This window comes from Debaryomyces hansenii (genome assembly GCF_000006445.2).
Source record: "Debaryomyces hansenii CBS767 chromosome B complete sequence".
Lineage (NCBI taxonomy): Eukaryota > Fungi > Ascomycota > Pichiomycetes > Serinales > Debaryomycetaceae > Debaryomyces > Debaryomyces hansenii.
In genome coordinates this window covers 443,349-458,954 of record NC_006044.2, presented here as the reverse complement: position 1 = coordinate 458,954, position 15,606 = coordinate 443,349, and the positions used below count along the sequence as shown (strand labels likewise).

At 35.5% G+C, this 15,606-nt stretch overlaps 9 protein-coding genes across 9 annotated transcripts; 3 read left to right on the top strand and 6 right to left on the bottom strand. All coding sequences in view use genetic code 12, as the record gives it.

The window, feature by feature from the left end:
* Positions 1-419: 419 nt before the first annotated feature.
* On the top strand, positions 420-1,994 carry DEHA2B05676g (DEHA2B05676p; the record flags this gene model as incomplete). The annotated part of the gene is made up of 1 exon (XM_457207.1): positions 420-1,994. One exon carries the CDS (start codon positions 420-422, stop codon positions 1,992-1,994), a length of 1,575 nt encoding a protein of 524 aa, XP_457207.2.
* Positions 1,995-2,404: 410 nt separating this feature from the next.
* DEHA2B05654g (DEHA2B05654p) lies at positions 2,405-2,650 on the bottom strand (the record flags this gene model as incomplete). Its single annotated transcript, XM_457206.1, has 1 exon — positions 2,405-2,650. One exon carries the CDS (start codon positions 2,648-2,650, stop codon positions 2,405-2,407), a length of 246 nt encoding a protein of 81 aa, XP_457206.1.
* A 238-nt stretch (positions 2,651-2,888) lies between these two features.
* On the bottom strand, positions 2,889-3,866 carry DEHA2B05632g (DEHA2B05632p; the record flags this gene model as incomplete). Its single annotated transcript, XM_457205.1, has 1 exon — positions 2,889-3,866. One exon carries the CDS (start codon positions 3,864-3,866, stop codon positions 2,889-2,891), a length of 978 nt encoding a protein of 325 aa, XP_457205.2.
* Positions 3,867-4,513: 647 nt separating this feature from the next.
* On the top strand, positions 4,514-7,270 carry DEHA2B05610g (DEHA2B05610p; the record flags this gene model as incomplete). Its single annotated transcript, XM_457204.1, has 1 exon — positions 4,514-7,270. The coding sequence occupies one exon, from the start codon at positions 4,514-4,516 to the stop codon at positions 7,268-7,270; it is 2,757 nt and encodes a 918-aa protein (XP_457204.2).
* Positions 7,271-7,274: 4 nt separating this feature from the next.
* On the top strand, positions 7,275-8,369 carry DEHA2B05588g (DEHA2B05588p; the record flags this gene model as incomplete). The annotated part of the gene is made up of 1 exon (XM_457203.2): positions 7,275-8,369. One exon carries the CDS (start codon positions 7,275-7,277, stop codon positions 8,367-8,369), a length of 1,095 nt encoding a protein of 364 aa, XP_457203.2.
* A 123-nt stretch (positions 8,370-8,492) lies between these two features.
* On the bottom strand, positions 8,493-9,767 carry DEHA2B05566g (DEHA2B05566p; the record flags this gene model as incomplete). Its single annotated transcript, XM_457202.2, has 1 exon — positions 8,493-9,767. The coding sequence occupies one exon, from the start codon at positions 9,765-9,767 to the stop codon at positions 8,493-8,495; it is 1,275 nt and encodes a 424-aa protein (XP_457202.2).
* A 574-nt stretch (positions 9,768-10,341) lies between these two features.
* DEHA2B05544g (DEHA2B05544p) lies at positions 10,342-11,086 on the bottom strand (the record flags this gene model as incomplete). The annotated part of the gene is made up of 2 exons (XM_457201.1): positions 10,342-11,001; positions 11,066-11,086. 2 exons carry the CDS (start codon positions 11,084-11,086, stop codon positions 10,342-10,344), a joined length of 681 nt encoding a protein of 226 aa, XP_457201.1.
* Positions 11,087-11,407: 321 nt separating this feature from the next.
* On the bottom strand, positions 11,408-12,316 carry DEHA2B05522g (DEHA2B05522p; the record flags this gene model as incomplete). The annotated part of the gene is made up of 2 exons (XM_457200.1): positions 11,408-12,191; positions 12,246-12,316. 2 exons carry the CDS (start codon positions 12,314-12,316, stop codon positions 11,408-11,410), a joined length of 855 nt encoding a protein of 284 aa, XP_457200.2.
* Positions 12,317-12,795: 479 nt separating this feature from the next.
* On the bottom strand, positions 12,796-15,390 carry DEHA2B05500g (DEHA2B05500p; the record flags this gene model as incomplete). The annotated part of the gene is made up of 1 exon (XM_457199.1): positions 12,796-15,390. One exon carries the CDS (start codon positions 15,388-15,390, stop codon positions 12,796-12,798), a length of 2,595 nt encoding a protein of 864 aa, XP_457199.2.
* Between the last annotated feature and the right edge of the window lie 216 nt (positions 15,391-15,606).

Below are 15,606 nucleotides of genomic sequence, written 5' to 3'. Positions count from 1 at the left end.
CAATGCTGGTTATCTCCACCTAGGAAATTCTATATAATAGAACTTACACAAAAGCCACACAACCAGTAATCGCAATTAATACCCTTAATATATCCAACATGGGCGTTTAATTGATGAAGAAATTTCACATATATTTGTCTCCTTATATTAAATATACTATCATAAGTTGGATTAATTGATACTATTTCTTCATTCATAACGATATTATTATCACATTCGCTTTAAACGCTTGAAGAAGACATTCTAATTGGGAAACCCTTAATTTCTATCTTCTATATCAAATTACTTGAACGGATAACAAGATATACAGTTTTACAGAGTGATACGCGAGGACTCTCTATTAGAGAAAGAAAAGGAAATAAAGAAAGAAACGAAGAACGAAACTGAAGGACGAAAGAAAGAACTTTTCAATTAGAACTATGAGTTTTCATCAGTATATTCCAACCAAAGAAACGGCTTCGCAGATATCGACTGAGCCTATTCCGTACAATGTTCAGGCTAATCATATAAATGGAGGAGCCATAAATAATCAATCGCTACAATATTCTCCTACTAATGAACAATTTCACCCCATGCCACCCCAACAGATAGTTCGGCAGCAGATGGTGGATAGTTCGCCCACATCTGTCTCGCATGAAATGTTTCAGAGCCCAACTCAGTTATCGTCGCAGATGAATAGATTTCATTTGCAAACCCCCACCACCGACTGCAGTCCAGTATTTTCTAACAACAATAAAAACGGCTCCAATAACACGCCTGTCTACCAGACAGTGACCCCGATCAATAGTATACCACGAAGTAATTATCAGAATCAGTATGTGTTTTCGCAGAATGCACATACGACGCCCGTAATGGTGGGACAACCTAACATGAATATGTCGCCTACTACAAATACCCACATGCACAATCAACTGGCGAACCAACACTTGGTTCAGCAACATTTTTTGATGCAGCAGCAGCAGTTGATGTCTCAGAACAACCAATTTGTTCCTGCAAACCCTATGAACCAGAATATTGAGCATAAAGTAGCAAAACAAGTAGATAATGATAAAAAGGTTACACGCAGCAGAAAATCTAGTGTCACGAAGCCTGCAAAGCCAAAGAAACCTTCAAAGTCCAAAAAGGATTCATTTTCCAGCTTGGAGGATTTAAGAGCGTCGGAGGTGTACGAATACGATAAGGAAATCACGATCGATGACTTATTGAAAGATGATCCTTTGCTTGAGTTAACAAGTCCCGTAGTCCCCGAGGACGGAAGCCACGACAACAGCTTGTTTTCGAGCTTTATTGATTACGAAGATATATCTCAACCGCAGCCGAACTTTGTTGGGTTGGGGTTAGATTTGGATTTTAGTTTGAGCGCAATCATGAATGATCCCTCAGCGAACGAGAGTACTGCTAAATCCAATTCAAATCTATCATTATGTAAGAGACCTTCTACTCCAGAACAAGATAAACTGATCGAATTATTCGTATCTCCTAAAAAGAAGTCATCATCGTCTCCAAAATCATCGAGTACAACTTCCAACTCACCCACTAAACTCTCGCTGGATAAATTATTTCAGAAACCAGACACATTTATCGGAGCCATGCCACGATCAGCATCAAATTCTTCAATCAATACAACTCCTACGAACAAAAACCAACCTAGCTTTTCATTGAGCGAATGTTCGAATACGTTCCCGGTGAACTCACATACCACTAATAATTTCTCGTTTGTTATCGAAAGGGAATCGTTTTCGGTGCAATCCAATTCAAACTCCAAGTTAAGAAGAAAATCATTACCCAAAATTAACCAGAAGGTAAACGAAAGACCAACCATGAAGAAAACAAGCAGCGTGACTGATGCCAGTATAGTTAAACCTAACAGCCATCCGCCTTTAGCTCACCATAATTCTTCTAGTTCTTTAGTTACTTCGCCCAAGGTCTTGAGAAACATGAAATCAGGTATGTTACTGTTTCAGCTCGACTTGAATAATAATGGGAATAAATGAAACACTTGAGATTGATTTTCGACATTAAATTAAGTTATCACTTCAACAAACCTACAAGTATTTTCGGTTAATCATTTAAAGGTTCCACACTTTTCTTGTATTCTTAAGCACAAGAATTCTATACACTATACCATTGTACACATACTTTATTCTTCTAATAGCATATATATTTAATATTACTTTTCATATTTTCGGGTTATGCAGTTCAGAGCTATTCTACAAAGTAAAAAGTCTTCAAATCTTCAATGTGTATTAATGTAATTTCTAACGAAGTAAATCAAAAAGACGAAACAAAAGACGAAGTCTCGTGAGTAATATAATGCAATGTTTAGTCTTTATTTGGTTACACTTCCTGGGTAAAAGAGCTACCATAAATCATGGTAATGATGAATCTTGGGTTATGTCGTTCTTTATAAGTCTTTATCTCTTGGAACGTATTCCTCACCACCTAAAATTGGACTAGTTCTGTATAATCTTCTCAAAGGTGATTGTCCATCACTAGAATAAGCATAGTATGCTAAACCTGCTGGAACAGCTCCCATCATTAACAAGTTGAATGCGATTGATTTTGGGGTAAAACGGAAATAAGTTCCAAATGATTCTTTTGCAGCGTTGAATCTTTGAAATGCTGGATCTGGTTTCAATGTGCCTGCCATATTGCTATATATATATGATTATTGTGTAGTGTTTTCTTTCACAATCGTACCCTTTGTATAGATAGGTGATAATTTGACTTCGAGGATTTTTCATTGGTCGTAAACGTTACACAAGTCGAAAATGATTATTACACGACATAACTATAGTGTACATACATTAGTTCTACTATGTAAGCTAGTATACAATTGGGTTAGAAATCCAGCGCGACGACCAGAGAGAGAGTCTGTAGTGGTACTATTATCCAGAAGAAGGTTGCGGTTGGGGTTCGGGCAGCCTTACTGACTGCAATGTTTCATTAATTTGTTTCACGTTGTCGATGTCTGAACCAGAAGTGAAATCTGTAATATGCAAAATATCACTCTGGGAGTTTTGGAGATGGTCTGGTTCCAAAACTCCAATACTCTCTAGTAACTTGAAAGACTTGCCCTGTATATATCTATCTCTCACGGAAGGCGTAAAGGCCATGTCATTAATTCCACCTTGCGAAACGCCATTCTTAAACTTGTTATGCATCTTCAGGACTTGGGTTATTAAGTCGTCCACTTGTGATAGCAAGAAGTACAAGTTTTCATCCAAAGGAGAAAGAGATTTTATCGCCAGACGTGCCTCGGCCGTCAATTTTTCACCATTATTATCGTGGTCCAAGAAGCTCAAACACAGACGAAACAGTCTGAGCATCCGCACAAGCTTGTTAGCCTTTGTTATTTGAAGCTTTAGAATCTTGCGGAGGCTTAATTCCATGTTTATGAACTTGATCAACTTTTCAATTTCTTCGTCTAGTTTCAGCGAATCCTCATCTTTCTGGTATTCTATACCTTCGTGGTGCATCAACCTCACCCATCCATCCCTCACCAAGTCCGATGGGACTGTGAAAATGTTTCTCAATGCGTACAATTCGAACTTGTCGAAATTTTTGTCAACTTGACTCTCCAACAACGTCTCCAACTTGGCCGTGCCTAGTTGTATTTCGTCATCCGGAATTGCAGACGGCGTATCCTCCGGACCTTCCATCACAACGTCCTCATCACTATTCTTCTCCTTCATCGTCTCTTCTAGTCGTTTTTGCTGTCTCTCATTTAAATATGTCTCCATCGCTTGTGTGCACTTATACATAATGTCATTGACCGCATTTATAACATCGTCGATAAGTGCAAGTGGTGGGAACCCAAAATGCTCGGTCAATAAAGCCGTAGCCCTATAATCTGTGGCACTCATATATAGAATTCAGACCTAAACGAGTACGCCGGTGGTGCTGTTAGCTATTAGTATTTGATCCACTGTTTGTTTTTATTCTACCCGTCTGATATGTCTACCACAATATCACACGTGACCGCGTTGGAATCGATCAGTCAAAATGGGATATTCAACGGCGGTTCTTTCAAATTTATGGAGGATTGGAGGGTCTAGTATGCCACAGCTTGCTCTGAAGATGTGGGTGATAATACATGTAAGTTTCTGAATTTGACCTGGATCATTTTGCGCCAATTTCGCCGAGATGTGACCTGCGGGCGCTTATGTAGTCAGTAGGCGGGAAACTGGTATGTTAGTGTATGGCAAGTTTGAAAGAAAACACGCATGATAGTTGAACATAGTATATCGGCTTGATCAGCATACAATTGTAGGTGTTGAGAGCTTGTGTTTAGGAAGGATTTTAAACGAATTATCAGTTTCATGAGAAATGCGAGCGTATTCTAAATTCGAACAATTTAAATAGTAAGGAAGAAAACTAATAGCAATTTGAATAAATAATATAACAATTGGTGAAGTTCAATTCTTCAATAAAGAGGCTGTATATTAGAAAAGGGAAGGAGTTTTTTTTATTTGCTTAGATTATATCAGTGGATTTTAGAAAGTATAACAAGATGGCCACAACCGAAGACGGAGGTGAACCAGGGTACATAGATTCACTCGACGCCAAAATCATTCAGTATCAATACAACATTACTAAGATACAGAACTTGATTCCAGCAATACAGAAACTAGCAGCAAATGCATCGGAATCGAAGGAGTTGCCATTGGTACAATACGCGGTTTTGTTATGTGGGAGCATATTTGCCATAAATGAGGGAGTATTTAGCACGAAGTTGGAAATAATAGGGGAATTCAAGCTTTTCAAACCTGTACCTATTAGTATTTCCAATGTTGTAACACATATACCGTATGATAATCCTGATATTACTGTCAAACCGTTATCTGAGTTGCCCAGCCCAGAATCGGGGGTAAAGTGTTTGAAGTCATTGGAGGAATTGTGCTACAGTTGCTTACAAGGATACCAGAAAAGATTGCAGCAGGCTAAGATCACGAAGGAAAAACTGAAGCTATTATCGCCTGATTATTTCGGTGACTTAGAATCGATGTTGAAGGACCAAATATTTGATAATGGCGACAACGATTTGACTTTAGAACATGGATTATTGCATAAATTGTCAGAGAATACATCGTTGTTGGATGATGAAAATTACGTGGAAGCTTCTTTAACAGATATGGACATCGAAATGATTTTCACCGTTACAGGGCAATTGCGCTCCACTCTAGACCATTTGAAACCGAACCTCATTCCTTTCCAGAAGTTGAAAACGATCCCAAAGACACAACAGGAGGAATATGTCAAGTTGATGTCGGATGGAAAATATGGATTACATAAAGTATTAATGTTGACTTTGAGATTAAATGAGATATATTCCATTTTAAGAAAGGTTGGGCGTAAAATCTATTTTTCAAACTATCAGCACCTTTATGACTATAAATTAGCTTTCCAGTCTAGTAATTCGAATTATTTCAAGTTGAATTTGTTGAAGGAAGTGGATGGGTTGTTCAATGCAACTAAAAAAAATGGAACATTAGTTGCGAACTTAACGAGATTTGTTAGGCAGAATTCAAGATACGAATTAAGTTACAAGACATTATTAGATTTTTCTAATTTTGTCAATCAGGCTTATATCATGATTGAGAATATGGTTTTCAAATTCGAAGAATTTGGATTCAACTGGATCTCGTCGGAACTAAGATTTAGGAAAGTGTATGGATTACCAAAGAAGGCGTTGATAGATGTTTTCCAAAAAATAAAGGAATCAAAAAATAAGCTCCAGGAAGGAACCGATGCTTCAGAACCTAGGAAATCAACAACAGCTGATTCGAAACCCACAAGAAGTGTCAACAATAGTAGAACTGGAAATCCCCAAAAGAAAGAATCAGAAAACAAAGAATCAGATAACAAAGAATCAGATAACAAAGAATCAGATAACAAAGAATCAGAAAACAAAAATTCTACAGATAATTTAGAGAAATTCCCTGATATAGACGAAGTCACCCCAAAATCAATTGAACAAGATTTGAAAAAATTAGAACTAAATGATTCACTGCCTAGTAAGGGATCGCGTTCTTCATCTATATCAAGTCAATCCAGTAATAGCAGCACCAACAAATTTTCAGTCAAGCCAACTAAGCGAAAGTTATCGTCTTCCCAAAATCCCAGAAATTCTATGTTGCCTCTGCCAATGTCCAAGGCGTCAAATCCACTTAACCAAAGGCCAAGTTCAATGCTATTCATGAACTCAAATTCATCATTATCCAGTTTTCCATCTTCTACACGAATGGAGATAAATGCAGCTACTACAACTACTCCATCTGGTCGTCGGAGGTCAACGTCTCTGCCAATTAGTCCGAAAGTGACTATTTTGCAAGATAATACACATAAAGCTACATCAGGTGCCGCTGCAGCATTGGCAAGAAGCAATAGCTTAAAATCACCTAATTCTCCCTTACGTTCGCCGTCTGGGTCTATTAGTTCGCCGTCAAATTTGAGATCTCCATCAGGCGCAATAAAAAGACTGGGATCCCAAACGAGACTGGGGAATGGAACTCAACAACAGCAAATTTCGTCTCCATCACCTAAAAGTAAACAGAATCCACTAATTGCGGTTGAGGAAGAAGATAATAGCGGTACCACGTCTGCCAAACCATTAACTGCAAACCAAAGGTTACAATTACATTTGAGACAAGCAACAAAATCTGGTACACTTATGACGCAACAAAAGGAAACTTTAACATCAGTTGTATTCGATCCAAGCGAACCATCTACGTTTAATTTGCGCAGATCTGTTGAGTCTCCCACAACTAAGGAATCCTCAGATCTACCTACGCAGCAACAAGCACCGATATTATCACAGGGCCCCGCTCCAAACCAACCCCAAACTCGTGATCAAGTAACAAGGAGAAATACAAGGAGAAACAGTGTTACGCCGCAATTGGGCAACCCAGCGTCTCCAAACAATTCTTCAGTGACAACAATTAATGCTCAAAATACGTCTGAATCGTCTGTATCGTCAGCATCTTCGGAAGATAATAGTACAGCTTCACAAATTAAAAAGGTCAGGTTTACGGGTGTTCCTGAGTATTCAGAACTAGAAGATGCACCAAGAACCTATGCGAATAGATTGTTAAAAAATTTTGCAGTATTCAAAGCTCCACCAAATAAGCCTGGGTTTAAGAGAAAGGATCAGTTATTAAAAACAGAAGAAAGTTTGTCATTAAGATCTCATCTCCGTGACTCATCAGCGGGGGCCTTTAGTCCACCACCTCAGACTGGATTGTCCAAGTTTAGGAATAAATTACTTTGAATATATGTATTTGTTGCATAAGAATCTTCTAATTTTTTTGCTTTGCAGTGCGGCTCAAAATTTTTCAATTTTTTTTGACTTCTCATCTTATAAGTCTTACAAACTGATTTATTACTTCAACTTTAGAATATATATATACATTTATAAATATATACAAATAATCATGTCAGTTGATACCAATAATGGGTATAACACATCTAATGAACCACAATTTAAAAAAAGAAAGCAATTCATAGTTCCAAAAAGTACTAATCCAATTGGTGATGAAGGTATCTCTGAATGCTTTCAAAAATTTACAACATCCTTATATGTATCGTTAGCACCATGTCATATATCTAACCCCATTAACGGTGTTAAATCACAACATTTAGATCCTTTGATCATGTCATACTTTCCAAAAGCTAAAGGGGTTTGTTTAGCGTATTCAAATATCAAAATATCTGATGACAATGTTACAAAAGATACAGATGACAATACCATCACTGTTGCTAAGGTAACAGATTCATCTCCATTCACGTTCTTATGGGTATCAGTAGACTTTTTAATATGGAGACCTCAAGTTGGAGATACATTGGAAGGGTATATTTACATGCAAACTGCGTCGCATATAGGTTTGTTAGTCCACGATACATTCAACGCTTCAATTAAAAAATTCAACATCCCAGTTGATTGGAATTTTATACCAAGTCAAGAAGATGAATATTCCGAAGAAGTCAACGATTCTAATAAATTTAAATCATTTGGATATTGGGCTGATGAAAATAATGTTAAGATTGAAGGTAAATTGAAATTTACTATTAAATCAATTCATACTACAGGCAAAGTGGTTTCATTAGATGGTACTTTGATAAAGCCAGGCTCGGAAAGAGACGCACAACCTATTTTCAGAGAACGTCGTTCATCATCATCATCGATCACTACATCGCAGCCTGGTAAGCATAAAAAATTCGACGAGGAGGATATCCCAACTGTTACCGAAATTCCTGAACCAAAGGAAGATGACTTAAGTACTTTACCTGGCTACTCGAAACAAAGTGACGATGAAGAAGAAGATAGCGCAGTCGTTAACAATTCGGATTCTGAAGAAGACTCGGATTAGATTCAATTAAAATATTTGTCTTTCAACTGCATTAACAATATTTTTCTCTTTTATATGTACAATTAATAAATTAGATTAGATAAAACTATAGTACCTGTGTCAATTCTATATACACGAACTTGTCTATTTTAGTGGTTTGTCGTCATTAATCATTCTCCATATTACATCACTTTCCTTTGGGGTTGGTCTATCATATTTGGTATGTCTGTTCCCATAGAATAGTCTATAATACCATTTATCTTTATTCATTAATCCAATAGGGCTTGAACTGTGGTGCAAATGATTACCAGCACCATCCATCATTGTTAATTTTTGAACCTTTCGTAATTTACGGAAACTTAACATAATAATTAAAAGACCCTGTATAATTGAAAAGACTGCAACGGCACCGAAACCAAATGTTGATTCTTCGATGTAGTTTTTCAAATTCATACCATAGAAAGCAGGCAATAACGTGGCTACTGTAAATCCTAGAGTGTAAACCGTTATTTTCAATTCAAATAACATAAGTGAATTTCTATTAGTATCCAAGATAATGTTTACAATTTCTTCGGTAGCTTTGATATCATTTATCAACGATCCTGCTTGCTGAACGAACTCGTCACATTGTTTATAGTACGATTCTAACATCATTTCTAAATCTGCGAAATCAGTAGGATTTTCAATGGTTGGATCAAATTTTATAGGATCTGTTAAATACATTCCGGCTAAGTCCTCGTCATTATCTAAGAGTTCTTCTAAAACATTTCTAATTAAAACAGCCTTTTGATAAAAACTGGATAATTTCTTCAGTTTGATTAAAAGATCTTGCAATTTGTTTCTATCAATTTCATCTTCTAGCTCAGCTAAAATAAGCCCACATCCTTGCAAGTGATTCCTCAAATCTGCTTCCAAATAACTCATCACACTGATTAGAATACTTTCGAGTGCTCTAAATTCATAACAAATGTTTCCTGATGGCAATTTTAATTTCATCTCAAGGTCATACATAAACAACCCTAGTTTTGTAGCAATAGATGGCGTGGAAGTGTCGAATACCATGACACTATCCTTTTTAATTATAGCCTTAATATGGAGTAGATTTACAAGTATGCAATTGGGGGAACGGACCATAATCAGTGGCACCACATCGATTGAAGATGTATCGATTTTTCGGAGATCTCGAGGGAATAAGTCGTTACCTTTAAGAAATTTCATTTTAGGATATTTTCGAGAGACTGCTGTAATGTTACCTTTAATGTCGAATATTGTGCACGATACATACGAATCATTCGGCGTAATTGGTTTCAACCTATTGTAGATTATTTTTTTATCGTTTGTAGGAACAAGCTTATTAGGCTCAAATTGGTGATCTACGAATGACTCTGATATGCCTTCAGGTATGTCCGCTGTATTCATTGCATGTGTATTCGTATCAGTGATTTTCTTCAAAATATCTTGATTCCGTGATACTGTTGATTTATATTTGAAAAACTGTTTGGATAATCCAGATGAGCACCGATTAATCGACTGCCTAGGTATCGAGCATTTTAAATGGCGTAGGGAAGTCCACATAAATGTTTTCTATTATTGATTGTGAAAAATTCAAAATTAAATCTGGTGTTTGGTACAGTTAATAATCACTAACAAATAAATTTTAAACTGGAGAGTACCTCAAAAGTTGCTTCTGTAAAGCAAAAAGCAAATAAATATATGAAAATGTGATACAGTATATGAAGTATAATTAAATGAAAGTATAAATTGCTTGATAGATGCTTTCAATTTTTTCTCTGCAAGATTTTTAGTCGCAATATTTCTTATTGACTTTTCGATAAGGCAATGAATGGTTTATTTTAAATTTATAAAAAAGTATGTAGAATTATAAAATAAGCAGATGTGGTTATAAACCAAACAATTTAAAACATAATGAAAATGAATTACTACAAACAGTTAAAGCTTTAACGTCATCTCTAAGAGTAAAATGAAATAAATATTAATCAAAAAACTTTCTGGTTTCAGAGATACCAAACAATTCTAATCTAATACCTGGTAATGCTTCTTCAGACAATATCTTCAATCTTTCTTCCAAAGTGTTATTAACTTCAATCTTTCCACTTTCATTGACGACAATGACACCACCGAGAGAATCCTTGCTTAAAAAGTTCTCCTCGTCAACAGTGATTTCAACAGGGCTTTTAGACTTGGCTTCATATTCCTTAGCCGCATCTGGGGCTGCCTCTTTTGCCAACGCAACATCTGCTTCTCTGACTCTAATAGTAACCTTTCCTTCTAATAAAGCTAATGTACCTTCTTCGATCAAACTGGTCAAAACTGGTTTATACGCAGATTTGTTGGACGTGGTCTTGCTCAATTCCTTTTCGGCAGCTTCGAATATATTGTTCAACACTTCTTCCTTTTTGGACAAGATTCTCAATCTCGTTTTGTTACCAATGGTCGATTTGGTGATTTGTTGAGCTAACGATGCCTTTTTCAATTTTTGCTCGTAGGTTGAATCAATAGCAGCCGTTTCCGATCTGACTATAGATGCTTTTTCGATTTCGTATTCCTCGTCCGCCTTCAATCTGATTTCTTTGGCCTTTTCTTGCGCTTCCTTCTCGATGAAGGCCTTCATCTTACGAAGCTCAGTATTCACCTAATTGATGTTAGTAATCCAAATTTTTCTTGAAATTCAACTACAATTGAAATATATCACATACTTGGTCATCAGTCAAAGACATTGTATTACTTCAAGCTATTGTATTAGTTGGAGACAGATGTTTATTAGTATTCACGTTAATTCTTATCGAGCTTTAAGGAGTTTGAACATTTCAATGATAATTTTAATCAGCGCACTACCACCATAGTATACTCTAGTATACTTCAACTACTAGTACTACTATTCCAATAGATTTCTTAACTTCTAATATAACAAACTAAATGCTTTTTAAATAAATAATACTTATCGTAAACGTAGCCAAAAGTCGTTCGTGTCTGAGTCCGCTATCAGTTTTGTAAGCAAAAGCAGCATGACGAAGGACTTTGGAAAAATATACAATAATCTAAACGAGTTTATCGAAGAAGTTTCTAGCCAATTCAACACCCAAGAAGGTGGCCGCATTCGCTGGGAAAGATCTTGCCAAAGCAGGACCGACACCTGGGAAGAATGCCTTAATTCCACCCTTCTTGTAAATGTTTTGTGTAGTTTTAACAATCGAGATATTAGTATTTGACGATTGTTGTGTAGATTTAATGGTATCAATTGGGAAAACACCAAGCCACATGGAAACCCCGGCACAACCACCGGCCATTGTGATAGCAAATAAGGATAAATCTGTATCTGGGGTGGTTAATCTGCGCTTCATATATTCATAGGTTGCGAAATATAATGCAGATCCAGGACCATCTCTAGCTAAGGTTGCAGCAGAACCCTTGAAAATGGATCTGATACCACCTGTTCTATACATTTCCTTGACAACTGATCCCATAGAGGTTGTCTTGGACCCGTCTTGAATTTGCATCATGACCTTAATTCTTTCAAATGGAGCAGCCACCAAGGTCGTTGGAATGGCAGAAATGAACCCAGCAGTAGAAATGTTGGCAATTGAAAAGTTGGCCACTTCTTTACCTGTAAATGAAGTAACTATCTTTTTTCCAACGTCGTAACCCCAAAAGGAAACGGCGAACATAGGAGTGACACCTAATAAAGGTGGTAATACCCCCCTATAAAAACCTGGCAAACCATCCTTAACTAAAGTCAGTTTCACACATTGAACCGAAGAATTGTATAGCCCCGTCTGTAAACGAACTTTCACCAAGTCAAATGGGTGACCTGTTAAAACAGCACTAAATTGTTAGTATTAAATTTAACCTATTAAATCTCCACATTATAACACATACCAAATACCCCCAAATCCACCAGAGGCAAACGATTTAACGTTATCAACTAATAAACTATCTACTTCTTCCATTCTGAATAAATACTTTATACTTTCTAATTTCTATTGATATTAGAAGGAATGAAAAATTGGTGATTTATAAAGGAGTTTGAATTTTTCAAAATCTGGGGGTCCCCACTCAAATGCTCAGTAGTTTTTGTGAACCTCGGATAATATATTTTATTGGTTTAACCGAGAGTTATTCGATTAATGCAATACACGTAACTATAGGCTATAATAGGTGTTTATTGATGGTCATAATATGCAGTTAGATTGCAGCTAATATTATAGGTTAATTAAATTTATGCTTTTACACGATCGATATTCAAATTACATACTATACAAACCAGGATTCGTGAATAATCTGTCACGTATATTAGTGGTTTCGAGTATGCTGTTGACCAATAGTCGTATGATTATATGAACTATTAGCTTGTTACGTAATATAGTGACCATGAAAATCAGGAGTGTACATTTTCAGATATTCTAATGTCCGAAAAGCTGCAAAAGTGTTAGAAAAAGCGACTTAGGTCCTTAAGCTCTGTGTCGGACCTTAGATCTTTTATAAAAATGTATAGCATACTCTTATAATTGGACATGTACAAATCCTTGTAGATTTTATTAACAATGAGTTTTATTTTGTTTTCTAACTCTTCTAGATCGTCATCAAACTGATTCATATCTTCAGAACGTAAATTTTCTTCAACATTCAAAATGGAAATATAATTTACTATGAGACTGTTGTATTCTTCCGAGCTCTTTATAAACGCGAAGCATATCTCCAAGAATTGGTATATTTGCTTGATATAACTCGTCCCAGAGTGTTTTCCTATTTCTGTATCATTAAGAATCTTGAAATGGGTTACATTCTGCAAATACGTCGAATGTATGTTAATCAATTCATCAAATGTTAATTCGTTCATGTTATGCGTTATCAACTTCGATTTTAAAGGTCCCGAAAAATTGCTTTCATCTTTCTTTAAAGCTTTGGTGAAATTTTCATTTAATATGGGTAATATTCCTATGTTTTTAGACGACGTCGAATGTAAAACAGGAGAACTTGACTTGAAAAGCTGTCTGATTATTAATTGATCAAAATTATTTTCAATAATATCAAATGATAAATACGTTACTAATGCTGATATGAATTTTATTAGCTGGTGTCTTATGAGGCATATTGTGTTGAAAGACTTCATTAACCAGATAATCTTATTGTCTCTGATACCTAACCGTAAACTTGATTTGGACTTTAACTGTCTTTTCAATTTAATATACCTACTCAGTATCCTTCTCAAATCATTTTTCTTAACATTACTACATTCAATGAAGTTTAAATTCAACAAATAACTGAAGTGCCGTAATTTCCAAAGAAAATTGAACATTTTTAGATACTCTAGCGTGCCATTATTATAATTCAAAATGTGATAAATTGGTGAGTCAGAGATTTTGTATTCTAACGTAAACACTTCCCATCCTATATTTCCGTGACTTAGGTCCAAAATTCTAGCATCCAACCTATTTTTATAATCTGATCTATAGTTCTTCACGGAAGAGTTGTTAATAGACTCAATTAATACTTTAGCTAACTGATTTGACGTTAAGCTATTTGCTGGTTCATTGAATAAAACTATTCCTTTTTCTATTATTGATTCAATAAAATCATTTGAATTCATCAATAAAAACCTCTTAAAATTTTGTAAATGATGAAACATGCTGTGTTTCTCTTGCAAAACTATTGTAAAGTAGTTAAGAATCTCTTCATATTGAAGGTTAATTAAATCTATTATGACATTTGATGGCATTGATTGTATACCTTGATTGTTTTGAAAGATATACGTCGAATATTTCATACTGTAATCACTAATCCATTTCAATTCTTTACAATATTTAAGTAGAAAAATCAACATTTTTCCAATTTGATATATCTTATAGGCCATAGTTTCATTCATTGATACGAAAAAATCCGGTATCCTTTGGGGTAAATATTCAATAATATCATTAATATGTTGTGCTTCCGTATTGAAGGCTATGAAAAACTCATCACTATTATCTATCAATTCACCTTTTATAACCCAATGTTCAAGAACCTCGTAGTATGGAGCTGATATTTGCGAGAAAATATTGTGTGTTAAGTCCTTTATTCTTATGTCACCAAACTTTGATAAATGGTATACCTTGGATAGAAATTCATATCCACTTAAATTCAATTCGTTAGTTAGGGAATACAAAAGTCTCAATTTCAATATGAAGGGAAATAGCGCATTATACACGGCTATTAATGAAGTCGGTTCAGTATTAAAGTATTCATTAATATGGTTCACGTAATAATTTAATTCCGATTCCAATGATCTCAAAAATGCAGTTTTTATAGGCGAGACTATCTTTCCTTTGTTGGAATCCACGAATAACTTGAGTTTTTTATAGACTAACCCAGGTTCTAGTATGCTATGGAGAAGTCCAGAGTAGCTACTATTAATATTGGGGGGTAATTCAATCGAATTGCCGTCTCTCAGGAATGATAATAATTTAGAATCCAAACCCAATAGCGAATAAGACAAATATATCAATATAGTATCCTCGGACAAGGTCTCGTAGTATGGCGATATTACTCTGCTTAACGGCACGGTGTTTATGATATTTTTACTCCCAACTTTAGAGCTGTGACTAGAAACATGATATGGGGATGATTGTAAATCATGATGAGTTCTTTGTTCCTCTATATCATGATACCCCCTAGAATTATTGCCAACGCTTGTTATTCTTATATTTGGTACCAGCCTCGATTCCTCTGTGCTCTGCAAAGCGTTTAAAAAAATTAAATAATTGCATATTTGATCAACCGATTTCGTCTGAGAAAGCATTTTAAGAACTGACTGAAATTTGATCCACAGCTCTTGTAATCCGTTACTTAAAAATAATGTCTTGAAATGGTCTGTTAGTTGATTTATATCTATATAGGGTGATGATGATTTGGGTGATTTCAATAGGTGGTTTAATAGATCATTGGTTATACTTTGTATGTATTCATGTCCGAATTCCACCGGAACCAATGAATTCACTAGTCTACTAGTATAAACCTTTATTAGTTGGTCCTTATCTAGTGTCATAATGGCTATCCTTTTAGATTATAACGTAATGTATATTGTGATTGTTTTCTTTTGCAAGCGCGTTGATGTTTTGATCCTACGATTTTGTGTTACTCAACTATTATAGTATATATGCTTCAACCTGATAGTATTAGACTGAACTACAAGATAAACAGAGAGTGTTTTCAGTAAATAGATGAAAGTTTTATTAAAAGATGGCATAGCTAACGTAAAAAA